The sequence below is a fragment of the Salvelinus sp. IW2-2015 genome, linkage group LG23 (assembly GCF_002910315.2).
Source record: "Salvelinus sp. IW2-2015 linkage group LG23, ASM291031v2, whole genome shotgun sequence".
In the NCBI taxonomy this organism is placed as follows: Eukaryota; Metazoa; Chordata; class Actinopteri; order Salmoniformes; family Salmonidae; genus Salvelinus; species Salvelinus sp. IW2-2015.
Window position 1 is genome coordinate 24,671,058 of NC_036863.1, and position 17,353 is coordinate 24,688,410.

General features: G+C 40.3%; 1 protein-coding gene and 1 pseudogene across 1 annotated transcript; one reads left to right on the top strand and one right to left on the bottom strand.

Moving 5' to 3' along the window:
- The first annotated feature begins 116 nt into the window (after nt 1-116).
- Nucleotides 117-1,866, top strand: LOC111951151 (autophagy-related protein 101-like; annotated as a pseudogene).
- Nucleotides 1,867-4,463: 2,597 nt separating this feature from the next.
- LOC111950788 (zinc finger and BTB domain-containing protein 21) lies at nt 4,464-11,951 on the bottom strand. Its single transcript, XM_023968671.2, has 2 exons — nt 11,830-11,951; nt 4,464-7,989 (listed from the first exon to the last, which is right to left on the bottom strand). Exons 1-2 carry the CDS (start codon nt 11,933-11,935, stop codon nt 4,907-4,909), a joined length of 3,189 nt encoding a protein of 1,062 aa, XP_023824439.1. The 5' UTR covers nt 11,936-11,951; the 3' UTR covers nt 4,464-4,906.
- Nucleotides 11,952-17,353: the final 5,402 nt, after the last annotated feature.

Below are 17,353 nucleotides of genomic sequence, written 5' to 3' on the forward strand. Positions count from 1 at the left end.
CTTATAGCTGACTTGTATCTTATACACGTGTTACATTGCTGGGGTATAAGAACGGATACAAGGTTCGGATTGGTCCACAGGACTTTCCGTAGTTTTCCCGATGTGTTTACAGAAGTAGTTCCTCCCCTTTTTAGTAGGACAGCGAAATTGCAGTTTGTGTGTCATCATGTTGTTATTAATAAATACTTATAAAGAACATAGCTAGGAACAACACATTTTCTACACATGTTGTAATATTAAACAAGTCAGTCTAAAAGTAACGTGTTCTCTTGATAACCATCGAGTTTGCCACAACGTTTGATGCGTTAGTAGCTAGTTAGCTACTTACAATAGCTAGCAGTAACGTTAGCTAGCTAGCTTGTGTTGATGTTTAGCCTAGTTTTATGGAACGTGAACAACAGTTGAAGGGTGTGCTGGAATAGCGAATTCCCCCATATATACCATCTGCCTCTGTGGGGAAGCAGATCACCATGAACTGCCGTTCGGAGGCTCTAGAAGTGTCGGTGGAGGGAAGACAGGTGGACGAGGCCATGTTGGCTCTGTTGCACACTATCTTATTGCATCGCAGCACTGGGAAATTTCACTACAAGAAAGAGGGCACCTACTCSATTGGTACTGTTGGCACACAGGACATTGACTGCGACTTTATTGATTTCAGTTTTGTTCGTGTTTCTTCCGATGAGCTTGACAGGGCCATCAGGAAAGCAGTAGGAGAATTCAAGGTAGGCCTATATGATGACTGATTGTTTGTTGAAATGTATAGATATTATCCACTAAAACGTATAGCTAGATATTATATGGGTTATGTTATGTATAACCATACTTGTAATTTATTGGCATCCATTGACCTCTGGATCTATATTGTGCTTTACAGGATGCCATGGGCAATGGGACGGATGGAATGGGACAAATCTCACTGGAGTTCTARCAGAAAAAAAAGTCCCGCTGGCCTTTCTCTGATGAGTGTATTCCCTGGGAGGTCTGGAGCATCAAGGTCAATGTCGTTAACCTGGCCAACGAGCAGGAGAGACAGATCTGCCGGGAGAAAGTGGGCGAGAAGCTGGGTGAGAAGGTGATCAACATCGTGGAGGTGATCAACCGGCACGAGTACCTACCCAAGATGCCCACCCAGTCAGAAGTGGACAATGTGTTCGACACCAGCCTCAAAGATGTCCAACCTTACCTGTACAAAATCACTTTTCAGATCACTGATACGCTGGGCACCTCAGTGAGCACCACCATGAGAAGGCTAATAAAAGACACCTTAGCACTGTGAGGGCACCTCAAAATGATGTGCATCTTAAAACATGGCTGTGGGTAGCCTGGTTCCAAATCGTTTGGGCTATCTTGTCAACTCTTATGGTTGGGATCATAGGATGACCATAGAAGTTGGCAAGAAAACACAAACAGATCTGGGACCAGGCTAAATTGTGGGCCTTATTGACTATGAGATGTAATTGCTTCATTGACATGGGCATTTGCAGGCCCATGGGTATTTGCAGGCCCATGGGTGTCTTAACTATTAGTTAGTATGCTAGAAGTACAACCACCCAATGTCTAATCAGAAAGTAAAATCACTTTATTTATTTTTATTTTTTTATTTACCTTTATTTAACCAGGTAGGCTAGTTGAGAACAAGTTCTCATTTACAACTGCAACCTGGCCAAGATAAAGCAAAGCAGTGCGACACAAACAACAACACAGAGTTACACATGGAATAAACAAACATACAGTCAATAACACAATAGAAAAAGTCTATATACAGTGTGTGCAAATGAGGTAAGCAGTGTGTGCACATTTGTAAGCAGTCATTTTACAATCCTAGTTATCTATCCCTACTCTTTCTCTAAATGCACTTGTCAACACTGAAACATGACCTTTCACATCCGATAGTACAGAGTATAACATTGTCAAGTACCATTTTTGCTTTTATGTTTTTTGTATGAACAAAGTGCTACAAGTAACATGTCTGTCTGAAGCAGGTTTTCATTTAATAACTGCTTTATGGAAGTTTTAATTATCTTTTCAAGTAATTTTAAAGTAATTTTCTGATTTATGTTTGATATTTGCTTCTAAGAAAATGATGTGAAGAAAGATGTTTCACTTTTGAAAATAAAATGTATCACCTGAATTAATTTCACATTCCCAATTGTTATTTTAGAAAACCACCTGCTACTGTGCTTACTGATGTTAAGGACAAGACAGACCAACACGGACATTGGTTGTTCGTGGTGGGTTGCCATCCTATTGCCTCTGACCACAGAACCTCGTTAATTATTTTATGATAATTTCCTGACTACACGTTGAATCGCCACACTTTATTGACACCCAGCAGGTGATTTACTGCAGACGGCCAATGTTCTTGTTGGCCTGTCTTGTCCTTTACGGGTTCAGATTTGTGCAGTATACTGCATACCAAGCATGCATCATCAGACAGGTCAACTTGCAAAGATGTGGAAGAAATCTTCCAATAAAGAATGAATAACTAAACAGTCAGGGCATTTTTTTAGGTTGAGAGGCCAGATGCTTTATTCAAAAGCATTCTTTGCCATTCAGCTGTATGGATGTTTTTCATCATCTGTTGCAAAGGTTACCTCTCCAATCATATATTTTTTATTCAGAGGATGACCTAAAGTTCCACATCAGTGCAGACCACAAATTCACTTCCTGATTCACAGCCCAAAAAATATGTAACCTCTGTCCAAGTGGCTAAATAGCTTGAAAAACATCTATGTGACCCATGGCAGTGACCATCTGTCCAAGGAATAACATTGCCACCTTTTCTCTTGGTCACATTAGTTAGCGGTTTTCCATCTGTAACAGTTATTTTATCTATAACAGCTCTGAACATGCCTGAATAATGTTGCAACTAGTGCAACCATGTTGAAAAAAATATGTTTTCAACCAGATTGCCGTTTCAATAGTTCCACAATGGAAGCTAAAGCCAAGTACAGAGGCACTACTCATTTAAACACATACCAACTTCTCCTGAAAACTTTCACATGATTCAAGGGTGTTAGTTTCTTATTAACGCAATCCAAACAGTATACACACTCAATACCAAGGCAGCTACCGCAATATCACTCTTTATTACAGAAAGAATTCAAGCACAAAAACTGTAAAAAAACACAAAATGGCTGCCTTTTATGTAAAGCAACAATAATGCAACCCATACAAATATGCATTATTGCAGAAATAGAATAATACTAAAGATATCTATTTTCATAAACAAACTAATTAAAGATAAAAAATGTAAGGTTATACAAACACCGCCATATACACAAAATTATATTCAATTTCTTTGAACTCAATTTCTTTTTTTAAGATCTTCCACAAAAATTCAGAGCACAAATATAAATACATTGTTTTAACCTAACCACAGAAGTTAAACATCAAAAAGTTACATCTTTCAAATCTGAATATCAATATCTGTGGTTATTGCGGTCTTCTCAATCAGTGTACAAATGATAAAAACATTTATCATCAATAATTAAATCCTCTTTTCCAGATGTACTGTAATTAGCAAGCCATCACAATCACAGCAACCCAAAAACATTGGACTGTTATAAAGGAACTATTTTCCAAATCCCACTTTTTCCCCTAGGGCAAGTCTTGCTTTCACGTTCTTACATTTTTTAAACCTTTATTGGCTCTTGGCTGTAAATCATTTAAAATATCCAAGTAAAAAAAGTAGTTAATCTGCAACGATTTATTGTGCTTCGTTTTAACAGAACATTTGTCAATTGTCTCAGGATGCATATGCTAAGACCATGCTATCAATTCACACGATTACTTGTGTAATTATCATACAAACTATTTCAGACTTCATCATACTGGTATTGAGCCGTCACAGAGCAGTGATACAATACCCATGTCTTTGGTCATTCAAATTCGTTCTTCTGTATGTATTACTATACAAGTTATTTTGTATTTTTGTACCAAATTAATCATTAAAAAACCTACAACAAAATCTACCATACACCATGCCCAGAAGGTAAACAAAACTTATTTCCAATAAAGTACATATTTTCCTTATTCTTTACACAATAATCCATTCATGATGATCTGTAATTTATTGTGTGATACCTAAAATTAAAATAGAAATAAAGATAATTTATTTTCTCAGAATCTACAAAAAGTGTCAGTTAAAATACTGCACGTTTTTCCAGTTCTTATCCCCTTGCTAATCTATCTCCTCTTTGGTTTTGTTTACTTGTATAATCTACACGAAATATCACTAAGGCAATGACCAAATCTGAATAAAGAAGAATTAATATGAATAGTCAATATGAAAACCATAATTTTATGGTACAAAACAGATTATAGCTGAAATGTTAATGGGATGCAGAGGATCTAAAATAAAGATTAATATAACAATAATTAATCAATGTAATTTGACAAATATGCGCAATGTTAATAGTGAACAGAATTGCCAAGTGCATATCAATAAACATGATGCCCGATGCCACTAATATCATATTCATATTCGTCACGCATCAATCAACACAAATTCACAATTTAAGCAAAAGCACTTAACTGATCTTGAATTGTACAGTACAGCAATTCCTAAATCAAAAGACTTTTAATAGGTAAGGACGAGTCAAAGGGGGTTATCTGAAATATATTTACGCAGTATTAACAATGTCAAAAGCTAAGTAACATTTGTAAGGAGCTGATGACAAGGRAAATAGCAATTAATTGCACACATTCACTTTCACACCTTTACACCAACACACATGGCCACTGGAAAATATAACATGAAGGAAAGCCAACTACCAACAGCAATAGATACATTCAAAATCTTTCTTGTGTAGACAGAGTTGTATTTGATATTTTACGATGCTGTGAGCATAAAGTATCATCTCAGAGGCTCAAAACAGAGCACAGGTGTCGAAGTGAGACACATTCAAATGTGGCTATGGCTCTGCTCATGGCTCCAAAGACTAAAGGCAGTCTTGAATGTCCTGTGGCAGAGCTTACACATGTACTGCCTCTTAAACGTGAGGGCAGAGAGAGTGGGAGCATGGTAAAAAAAGGTTTCTGATTCCTGAGGGGTGAGAGGATTATCCACACTATCCGTCTTGGGTAGGGGGCTACTGTATGATCTGTCCATCTCCGGCCTCTTGGTCCTGGGCATTGACGACGAGCTTACAGGCTTCTCCTCATCCTTAGCTACCACAGATTTAGCTACCACTGGCTCTGCCTCCATTGGTTTAGGTGGAGAAACTTGTGGGGCAGGACGTCCAGTTGCTTGTGTGACCGCCGGTGGTGGTGAGGGGGAGGGAGACGAAGGGTGCCTATCATCGACCTCTCTCACTCCAGGTTCATCGGAGGTGGACATGTGGGACTGGAAGTGGCTCCAAAGACGAAAGTTGGTCCTGAAGGCCTTATTGCAGATGTGACAGATGAAGGGTTTGATGTGGCACAGCAGCTCCTGGTGGCGCTCCAGGTCTTTGTGGCCACCGAAGAGCTTGCCACATTTTTCACATGGCCAAACACCTGGCTCCTCGGGCTCAATGGAGGCCCCAGACGTCATGTCCTCCCTCTCGCTCACAGCCTCCTCAATGGGCTCCTCCTTCACTGTCAGCTCGCCATGATGGTCGTTCTTATGCTGGCTAACACTCAAGTCCTCGGGCACGAATGATAAAGAATCCTCTGAGTCGAACATAGGCGGACCTGAAGAGTCACTGTAGATGATGTCCTCTCTGGAGCTCCCCGCTCCCACAGACTCCTGGGTATGGAGCGGCCTTCCGAGGTGGTCAGATACTTCTCCATTGATCTCCTCCTGATGGCTCAGCTGTTCCTTAACAGTCATAATGTTGTGGTTATGAACCTCCACCTGGTGTCTCCATATGCTAAAGGAGGACTTGAAGGTCCGCATGCACTCCAGGCAGGTCAGTTTCTTGTACTTGCAGTGTGCTTCGTGCTCTTTTTTAACCGCTGGGCTGGAGAATCGGAGGCCACAGTACGGGCACACGGTTGCGTGTCGACAACCCCTCTCGTGGTCTCCCTGCTCAAAGTGAGAGGACAGCTTCTCATTGCAGAGTCTGCAGGAGTAAACCTCTGTGTCTGTGTTCTCTCTCTGACCGGGCTGGTCCTGGTCCTTTTGGCAGAGACTGCTCTCTCTCTCAGTCTCTTGGTTGGCTCTCTCTGCAGGGTGTGTCTTCAAATGCTGCTTGAACTGAGACAGAAACAAAAACGTTTTCCCACAGTAAGGGCATATCAAATTTGACCTGGACCTCAGGCCACCTTTTTTGGCAAACACCTGAGACTGCGAACCCTGCTTATTCCTTCTCAGCTTCATGAGCAAGGCTTTCTTTATTTCTCTCTCTCGCACAATATCAATCAGCTTCCTCTGAAACTTTTCATCCAGCTGGAACGAGCTGGAGGATGAAGCAGGGTTTTGTACCACTCCGTGCTGGGTTTGGCAGTGGGTCCAGACTTTGAAGTTGGTGTGGAAGCGTTTGTGGCAGATGTCACAAGCATATGGCTTATCTGGGTTGTGATACATGTTAACATGGCGGTGCAGTCCAGCTTTGGATCTGAACACTTTTAAACAGTTCCAGCATTTAAACATCTTGCTCTGCCTGGGCTCATCAGTCCAGTCTCCATCATTGTCGTCCATGTTGGAGTTGTGAGGTACAGATTCTGACATGTTATTTTCATCTTCACGTGGTAAATCATGTTTGTTCACACCTTTGGACTTTTTGAATGGGTACCTTCTGTTGTCTCTTCTCACCTTTCTCTTTCCAGGGAGATTATAAAATGCCTTAGTAGGTCCTTGGTCAAAATTAATTTCAATGTCTTTTAGGTTTACTGGTAGAGAATCTCCTACTGTGATTCTAATGATCTCTGAGGGGTCAGACAGTGGGCTGCTAGGTTCTGTCTTCACATGGAACACCTCTCCCTGAGTTTCTTCTTCATCATCATACCTACTGGGGTGCCTTGACCTGAGAAGAAGTGGCGGAACCACTTTCACACTGTGTTTGTGCTCACTCTGAGTCCCTTCCTCTGTCTTTGCCACCATCTTAACAACAGACTGTTCTCGGCCTTGCAGCTTATTGAGCTCCAGCGTTGGGGAGAAGACCGGGACGGGACTGTCCATGGATAATGACCTGCGCAGCAGGCTTTTTATGAGTGGGCCACTCCTGTCAATGGTCTGGATAGGCTCCCCTGCCGAGCCCTGAAAATTTGATTTGGGTCTGTAGAGCCTCTGCTCCACCTCCTCTTCTTTAGTGCTGAGATCAGACTCAGTCTGTAACATGACTGTTGGAGATTCACTGAAGGAGACTGAGGAGGTGAGCTGGGGCCTTACTGATGACCCTGTACGTGATGATGTCTTCCCCTTTAAGATGGAGGCATATGAACTGATGGGCTTGCTATCAGAAGCCTCACTAGTTGCTTCAGATGATTTTCTGGGATTGGATGCAGTGTTCCTGGCTGGTTCGTTTGGATTCCTGTGTCCTGAGGGCTCTCCTTGATAATTTGAACTGTAGCGACTGGGGCCAGGAGAATCACCACCTCGGTTCTGGCGCATAATGACACTCCTCGGCTGGCTGTCGTTGTCATCTTCCTCTGAGAAGGACAACCTTTTTCTGGAGACGCAGTAGGACACATGCGGCCTTGTTGACATGATGTTGGTTAGAAAGGGGATTCCTAGACTGTATCCCATCTCCTGGATGACTGCCAGGCTGCCTCTGTCCACGAAGAGGGAGGATGAGTATATGTAATTCAGCACTACCTCAAAGGCCTCAGGCTCACAGAAGTCCAACTGTATCACTTTGTGGGTGTCAGACAGCCTCCGTGTGAACAGGGATTGGAAATACTCACTGCTGGCAGCAAGCACACTCCTGTGGGCTTGGTACCTCTGATCCCCGACAACCAAGACTGTGTCACAGAGCTGCCCCTTCAGGCGCTGCTCATTGAGCATCCCCAGGACCGAGAGGCCATGGGAGGGATTACTATAGTGCACCAGACTCTCCATTCTGACTGAAAGGCAAGAAAAAAAATGAGGATTTTAATTTCAAGACCCTTAGTTTGACTAACATTTTTCAGTAAAAAAAAATTAATGATTAATCCTAAACATTTAGGAAATACATTAAATCAAACAAACTATGTGTCAAATAAATCTACCTAAAGAAATAAATAACAGCAGAAAAGTTGCAAAAAGTATAAGAATCTAATAACATTATGCCAAATTCTTATATGACATACAGGTGTGACAATGTTTCAGAAACTTCCCCAAGTTTCTGGCAAATTTGCTGAAAACTAAATGGTGTGCCACAAAATGTTGCCAGTAGTTTGCAAATGTTTGCACCTAATGGTGAATCTGTGGCAAATCTTTAGCAGCAATAATATTTATTGCCACAAGTGGCAAAGAGTTCGCCAGAGATTTTTTTCTGGCAGACAATTCTCTCAAGATTCAATTTGAATCTGTGGCATAACTTGTTGCAAAACATTCCAAGACCAGTAACCGTTGATTACATAATCAGCGGGATTAGAAACATCTGTTGAAAAATGGAAACCAAGCTATTTTAGCTAGCTACCAAAGTTGTCCTGTGAGTGTCTAACTTATTAATTAAACTTCCTAGTGAATAAACTTCAACATTTTATTTGGTAAATGACACCTAGTTAGCAATGTCATGTTTTATGGGATAGAGTGAAACACATTTTGTTGATACCAGTTTCAATCTCAGTGCCAATGACTGGCTAGTGCTTAGCTAGCTAACGTTAGCTATCCCATTTTTGCACAATTAATGTGATAGGTAGCGAAGCTAGCTAACTAATGATTTTCCTAAACATTTATATTTTTGGGTGAATACGTTGCTGTCTTAATACCAATATACATGCCAATATGCTAGTGTCACAGTTCAGTATCATGTTAGCTAGCACAACTGCTAAGGTAGCAACAATATGAGTTGATTTGACAATAATGCAACATTTATTTTTTCAGATGGATACCCTTCCCCTACCAGTGGTGTTGGAAGAGGCAGAGAGGAGGATGCATCAACACCCTGGAAATATGTTTGCGGTGCAATCACTCATAACACTTTTTTTGAGTGATAAATTAGTATTGTCTTCAAGATTGATATGGTAAGCAAATGCATGTATTCTCAAATGTAGCCCATACATTCATTCTTTGTAACAATCAGATCTTTCATTGCTTAAAACTAGTAGAAGCTAACTCATCTTGATCATGATGTTCCTTCTCTTGATCTAGAAACAATCAGTTACAAGGCAAAAATACAGATTGAGGCCTTCAATCAAACTGAGGACAGAGAAATATTTGGTCCCGTGTGGCTCAGTTGGTAGAGCATGGCGCTTGCAACGCCAGGGTTGTGGGTTCAATTCCCACGGGGGGACCAGGATGAATATGTATGAACTTTCCAATMTGTAAGTCGCTCTGGATAAGAGTGTCTGCTAAATGACTTAAATGTAAAATGTAAAAATATTTGTGCACCAGACAGGCCAAGACTTCTTGCATGCATGGCTTTGAGATGTAAGTTACACTTTACAAAATGCTGGGTTGTTTGGATGACCCAATTGCTGGGTTGCAGGCATTGGGTCAATAGTTTGGTTGTTTTCTGTAAAAACAGCAAGGTTGGGTAGTTGGTACTGGGTTATTAAGGTTGGGTTATGGCAGTGCTGATTTTAGCATGTAAATCTTGGTGGGGCAAACTCAACCAATTATTTTAGATGCATGTCAGCAAAGCCCCTGCCCAATGCAACACTACAAAATACATTATGGATATCTGACCCAGCCAGTGGGATAAGTTCACCATAATGTGAGCACGTGTCAAGACGTGGCAACTAACAAGTCCTCTAGTGCGACTTAGTGAGTGGAAAATGGCTAATGTTATTTAGACAAACTAAGGGTGTTTTGGCAGACTGAAAACTGTGAAAACGGTAAGTAACAAACGTTACAAATTATGAATTTGATGGTTAAATTTGATTCAGGTTAAATAGGTTGTCCTATCATAATTAGGTAGCTGGCTAACGTTAGCTTGAGCATTAGCGAACGACCATTAGCTAGCCATTTTCTGTGCTAATATTTCTGGCTTGTGGTAAGGTTTACTAGTTAGCTAACGTTAGCCTCGCGACCATGCTCGAGACGCTAGCTTACTGGAGTGTTGTCGCAGAATATAGCTAAATGTGCGTTCATTGAATCAGATTGCTCATTCATCACAAAACCCTCTGAAAATTCCAACAACCTTAATGATGAATGACTATGTTTGTTTGGTGTTTTCTGATTGTTTCAGTACATGCTTGGACGAAGGACTTCCACAAGGCCACCATCTCCAAAGTTCACTCAAAAAGGCAATAGTCCTGAACAGGGTATGATTTAGTTTTGTTTTAATTATTTACATTTTGTTAATGATTTTTTTTTACTTCCATTGGTTGAAATCTATTGCTCAGTTATCACTTGGCTCATGTAAATAATTCTGTAGTTGCCCCTTTAAACATCCTAAGGTCAACATCCCCATCCATAGTGTTCACATTTCTCTCATGTATGTGTTGTAGCTACATAAAAATATTAAATAAACAATTTATTTGAGAAATATCTAGTCTTTGCTCTTTTTACCATGCTGATGATTTCAAGATGTATTGGATTTATTTGTATCTGTTAAGACATTTAATACATGTTTAGTATATTTACTACATTTAATGTTTTAGTTTTTCCCTGGTCTAATTTGCATATTCATACTGAGTTTGCAGCAATCAGAAAGTTCATCACAAGTTTCCCAGAATTGATCACCAGAAGTTCACAAATTGCCGCAAATTTACCGCAACAGTCTGCCACAAAACCCATATGCATGTGAAAATATGAGTTTGCTGCAAATTTGCAACAAATTGTCCAAAGACTTGACAACTGTTTGCCAGAAGCCTGATTTTTTTCGGTAAGAGGTATTTTGCTATGCAGTCTGTGCCAACAATTTATTAGTGAAAATATGCCTAGTTAGTAAATACTTAATTTTCAATTTTAGAATACCAAAACACGTATTCTGTAAATCATGAAGAGTACTGCATTAGACTATCCAACCTTTTTTAGATCAGCAACTGGTAGGCGGTTACTGTATCTATCTGTGCTATGAGCGCAAATAACATAACGCATGCGCATTTATAGGTTCTATTTCGATTACATCATGTCTTTAATCAGAAGACATGGCGGGGGGCATATTTAGAAGGAACGCAGATAGCGTTCATTCCGTTGCACACAGAACTGTGGACACCGCTATCAATTGCATATGATTACACAAATATGTTTGGTACATTCCATACCAGAAAAGTTTAGAACGCTGCGCCCATAGAATGTTTCTGGGGAGAAGCCAGGGGAGCAAGCATTAGATAATAAGCGAGACGTGGCTAAAATTCCTGATGACACACAAATTCAGCCGAAACTGGTTTTAGAACTCTGGCAAGTATCCTCTCCGTAATGTACTAAATAGGTTAATTACATCTAAAACAATGACGCGGTATATGGGCTGTTTGTTACCGTTGTTGGTGGTGAAATCACGTAATCACTTTGTGTTAATGTTTCCGAAAGAGAAACGTAAAGAAACAGAATAAAACCACAGTGCTCGAGAAACGAGTGTGTGGTCACTGTGTGCGCACACACCCACTACTGTATTTTCTCCCTGGTTAGTTAAAGCGCAGACGCAGCATCTACAGGAGCAGACAGAGCAGTTACTCGTGGGGTTTAGAAAAGACGAAGAAACCACCTCAGAGTTACGTCAGGAAGAAAAAGCTTTTCTCCAAACAAGAGTCCAATGTAGAGCACTAGCGCAAGACAATCTCAACCAAAGTAGTTTCATGGCTTTCTAAACTTACCCCTATGTATTCGTTCTGTTTCCACGCAGCACACTAAAGACTTTATATCAGAATTATGTTGAGTGTGTGGTAGTCGTGATTCCATCCATCTTGAATTTGACGTCATCCCACTCCAGGGATGAGGTCATCGCATAGAACGCTCGTCACGTGCGCTGTGAGCTGATAGGCTGCTTTATACCATGTAGGCGGGAGTGTAGGATATGACAGGCAGATTTAACCATCTTAAAGTGACAGGCCATATTTTTGTTCTTTGACATGTGAACAGGCCCTTGGGAAGCAACACCAATTCACTTCTTTTTTAAACTGTCATATTGCTATCAGGTCAACATCGCTGTCTCAGTTGCAAAATATCAATATTCTGTTCTTTAAAACCATAGATGGATACTGTTAAATTATGTGGAATTACATAATTAAATGCAGAATGTATTTTTCTCTTATTGTTGATGTTATTTTTATGTTGTATCTAAATGACGACAATCAAAGCACGGGGTAATATCTGCATTTGACATTGGTGGATGAATGCGTTTCTCTGTAACCAGATCCACTGTCCCACTGAAACTAATTAAAGACATGTGATTAAAAATGTCATTATGGCACCTCTGCTCTCCCTCATTACAGATACCCAGAGGACGCCTGTTGCTCTGTTTATCCGACCACATCCTGGAAAGTCTTCATGTAGTACCGTACCTCACAAGCGGATAATCCAAGGAAGGTGTGGCACTGCTATTGCCTAATTTTGACATGTATGTACAATCTGTGTGTATATGCGAAGACTTTAAGGTATGCAAATAAACTGGATAGAACAAGCTGCACCTGAGTGGGGGACACCATGATTGTGGTTCTGCAGTTAGGGCCAGTCCCATAATCTGTGGAACTAAGTGATATGATGACACCTGTTAATGGTTGTTGTGTCACTCAGGTTGAGCCACCCCTCTTCTCTGAGAGCACCCTCCCTCACCTCCCTCCAGCACAGCCTGTATGAAAAGCAGAGTTTCTGGGTGAAATTGAATCTGTTATATTCCTGTGAAATTTGAGGTGCACGGTTGTGGGTGGGAATTTCCCAATGCTAGTGTGCAGACTCCTGTAGAGATCCACGCATCCCAGAACACTTGCGTGATACAGGAATTTCTGGGAGAGTAAAATCCCAATTATGCATTAGTACATTTCAGGAAATTTCCGGACGGTGCACATCACGTAAATTCTCAAATGCCACAGGCGCYTGCCTCTCTACCTCATGTGTTGCAAGAGAAGCACAGTGAAAAGAAGCAATATCTTTGTGTCTACTTATTTATCCTGTTTTCAGGTTTATAACAATTATAAGCATGGTTTTTATAGATAGCATGTTTATCTAAACTGATGCGTTTTTTTCTGGTTATTTTGATATATAATTTAAGTGTTTTGAGCAAGTGAAAAACTAGTGAGATTTTCTCATTCATATGAGTGTAGCCAAGCTAGCTAAATTTGTCTATAAATCAGTGAGAACAAGATGGTCTCAGATTATTTTTATTTCTGTTGGAACGTTTGTACATATGAACAACACTAATTATATGTACAGTTGAAGTCGGAAGTTCACATACACTTAGGTTGGAGTCATTAAAACTCGTTTTTCAACCACTCCACAAATTTCTTGTTAACAAACTATAGTTTTGTTAAATCGGTTAGGACATCTACTTTGTGCATGACACAAGTCATTTTTCCAACATTTGTTTACAGACAGATTATTTAACTTATCACAATTCCAGTGGGTCAGAAGTTTACATATAATAAGTTGACTGCCTTTAAACAGCTTAGAACATATCAGAAAATGATGTCATGGCATTAGAAGCTTCTGATAGGCTAATTGACACCATTTGAGTCAATTGGAGGTGTACCTGTGAATGTATTTCAAGGCCTACCTTCAAACTCAGTGCCTCTTTGCTTGACATCATGGGAAAATCTAAAGAAAGCCGGCAAAAAATTGTAGACCTCCACAAGTCTAATTCATCCTTGGGAGCAATTTCCAAACGCCTGAAGGTACCACGTTAATCTGTACAAACAATAGTATGCAAGTATAAACACCATGGGACCACGCAGCCGTCATACCGCTCAGGAAGGAGATGCGTTCTGTTTCCTAGAGATTGACGTACTTTGGTGCGAAAAGTGCAAATCAATCCCAGAACAACAGTAAAAGACCCTGTGAAGATGCTGGAGGAAACAGGTACAAAAGTATCTATATCCACAAAATAGATGGCATCATGAGGAACGAAAATTATCTGGATATATTGAAGCAACATTTCAAGACATCAGTCAGGAAGTTAAAGCTTGGTCGCAAATGGGTCTTCCAAATGAACAATGACCCCAAGCATACTTCCAAATTCGTGGAAAAATGGCATAAGGACAACAAAGTCAAGGTATTGGAGTGGCCATCACAAAGCCCTGACCTCAATTCCGACTTCAACTGTATGTTAGATATGCATTTCATAAAAAGTAATCTTCTAATGGTTGCATGCTAACCGCTAATGTTAGCTACCTTAGCGCTAGGCTTGCTACATTTAATACACAGGCCTCTTCTATAATTTGTTTGTATTGTTCTACAAACTGTTGTTTCCCATAAAATGCATGGGTGTATACAGTTGAAGTCGGAAGTTTACATACACCTCGGCGAAATACATTTAAACTCAGTTTTTCACAATTCCTGACATTTAATCCTATCATAAATTCCCTGTCTTAGGTCAGTTAGGATCACCACTTTATTTTAAGAATGTTAAATGTCAGAATAATAGTTGAGAGAATTATTTATTTCAGCTTTTATTTCTTTCATCACATTCCCAGTGGGTCAGAAGTTTACATACACTCAATTAGTATTTGGTAGCATTGCCTTTAAATTGTTTAACTTGGGTCAAACGTTTCAGGTAGTCTTCCACAAGCTTCCCACAATAAGTTGGGTGAATTTTGGCCCATTCCTCCTGACAGAGCTGGTGTAACTGAGTCAGGTTTGTATGCCTCCTTGCTCGCACACGCTTTTTCAGTTCTGCCCACAAATCTTCTATAGGATTGAGGTCATGGCTTTGTGATGGCCACTCCATCACCTTAACTTCGTTGTCTATAAGCCATTTTGCCACAACTTTGGAAGTATGCTTGGGGTCATTGTCCATTTGGAAGACCCGTTTGCGACCAAGCTTTAACTTCCTGACTGATGTCTTGAGATGTTGCTTCAATATATCCACATAATCTTCTCCCTCATGATGCTATCTATTTTGTAAAGTGCACCAGTCCCTCCTGCAGCAAAGCACCCCCACAASATGATGCTGCCACCCCSATGCTTCACGGTTGGGATGGTGTTCTTCGGCTTGCAAGCCTCCCTCTTTTTCCTCTAAACATAACAATGGTCATTATAAACTGTACATTATCTTCTCAAAGGCATAACATACTTTGCCTACATAAAAAAATAATCATAAAATAAAAATACATACATTTATATGACTAGATTGAGGGTCCTTCTGTTGAACAGCATGAGCACTCCAAAGTTCTTGGATATATTTACCATTAAAAGGGTCAGTAGAAATACAATGAGACCGGAGGACATTTCTCCAAGAAGTACGATCTTTGTCCCCATGTGCAGTTGCAAACCGTAGTCTGGCTTTTTTATGGCGGTTTTGGACCAGTGGCTTCTTCCTTGGTGAACGGCCTTTCAGGTTATTTCGATATAGGACTCGTTTTACTGTGGATATAGATACTTTTGTGCCTGTTTCCTCCAGCATCTTCACAAGGTCCTTTGCTGTTGTTCTGGGATTGATTTGCACTTTTCGCACCAAAGTATGTTCATCTCTAAGAGACAGAATGCGTCTCCTTCCCGAGCGGTGTGACAGCTGCGTGGTCCTATGGTGTTTATACTTGCATACTATTGTTTATACTTACGTGCTATTGTAGCTAGGTAACTAGCTAGTTAACTAACGTGGTTTAACCCTGGTGTGTCATACATGCACACCTAGTAAGACATACATTTTTGCAAAGGCAATTAGCTAGAGAAGTAGATTATTCTAGAGATTGTTGAATTGAGTTGTAACATTTACACAAACGTAACACGTTTGCATTCTCTCTAACACAGATTTACCTCCCAGTACAATGTGTCTGTGCGATGTCAAAGAGCACGAACACGTCCCCAGATGTTAATGTTGTACTACATTTTCTTTGTTCATTCAAATACTGAAAAAGGTTGATACTTTCAATGGTATGCTTAATGCTCTTTTTTACAAACAATAGCAAGGCTCTACACCGTTGACCTGGCCACCAAAACAACATCAAATTAACCTTGTGCTTATATCCATTGCAGGTTCTTGTGCCACCTATTACGAGACTGTGAGGCAGACGTATCTCTCAGGTTTACCTGAGAACATAGGGGACACAATCTTGGAGAACCATACAAAGAAGTATTTTTGGAAAAGTAGTTTCTGTGTAACACTAGGTTTATTACTCCTGGTCCTTGGAATACAAAGTGCATATATGGCCCTATTACATGTTTCAAGTTATATATTTGAGTCTAGAAAAGTAGAATAAAAACAGACTTTGAATTCCAACCACCTGGTCTAGAGTGGCTGCTATAGCCCTCGTAGTTCTGTTAATCACTGATTTCTGTACTTTGTTGGAACAGTAATTGTTTCTGCGGTGTCAGAGGAAGACCCTAAAAATTGTCAAAGACTCCAGCCACCCTAGTCATAGACTGTTCTCTCTGCTACTGCATGGCAAGCGGTACCGGAGTGCCAGGTCTTGGTCCAAGAGGCATCTAAACAGCTTCTACCCCCAAGCCATAAGACTCCTGAACAGCTAATCAAATGGCTACCCAGACTATTTGCATTGCCCCCTCCCCTCCTCCTCTTCTAAGCTGCTGCTACTCTCTGTTATTATCCATGCATAGTCACTTTAATAACTCTACCTACATGCACATATTACCTCAATTAACTCAACTAACCGGTGCCCCCGCACATTGACTCTGTACTGGTACCCCCTGTATATAGCCCCGCTATTGTTATTTACTGCTGCTCTTTAATTATTTGTTATTCTTATCTCTTACTTTTTTTTAGGTATTTTCTTAAAACTGCTTTGTTGGTTAAGGGTTAAGGGCTTGTAAGTAAGCATTTCACTGTAAGGTRTACAACTGTTGTATTCGGCACATGTGATAAATACATTTTGATTGGATTTGATCAGAACTGTATTGACTGTTTTACTGAAAATAACAGTAATCATGAGCTTGGTACACATTTTGGCAAACATTCTGTTTCCTTCTCTAGTCCTCATGCCTGTAGCTCTGTGCATTGACAGTATCACATGCAAAACTTATATCTCGTTTGATAATAATGACCTTTGGGTCGGTGTTTGTGGGTGATACATCGAGTGCATGTAGCCAAAGGCATGTGGACCCCCTTTAAACCAAGTGGATGAAATTCAACTATTGTTATCACAATAGTCCAATAATACCAATAATCTCAGTACTTTCACAAGATAACAAAAACTGTTTGGGGGAACTACAATGAAGGTAGGTGATATA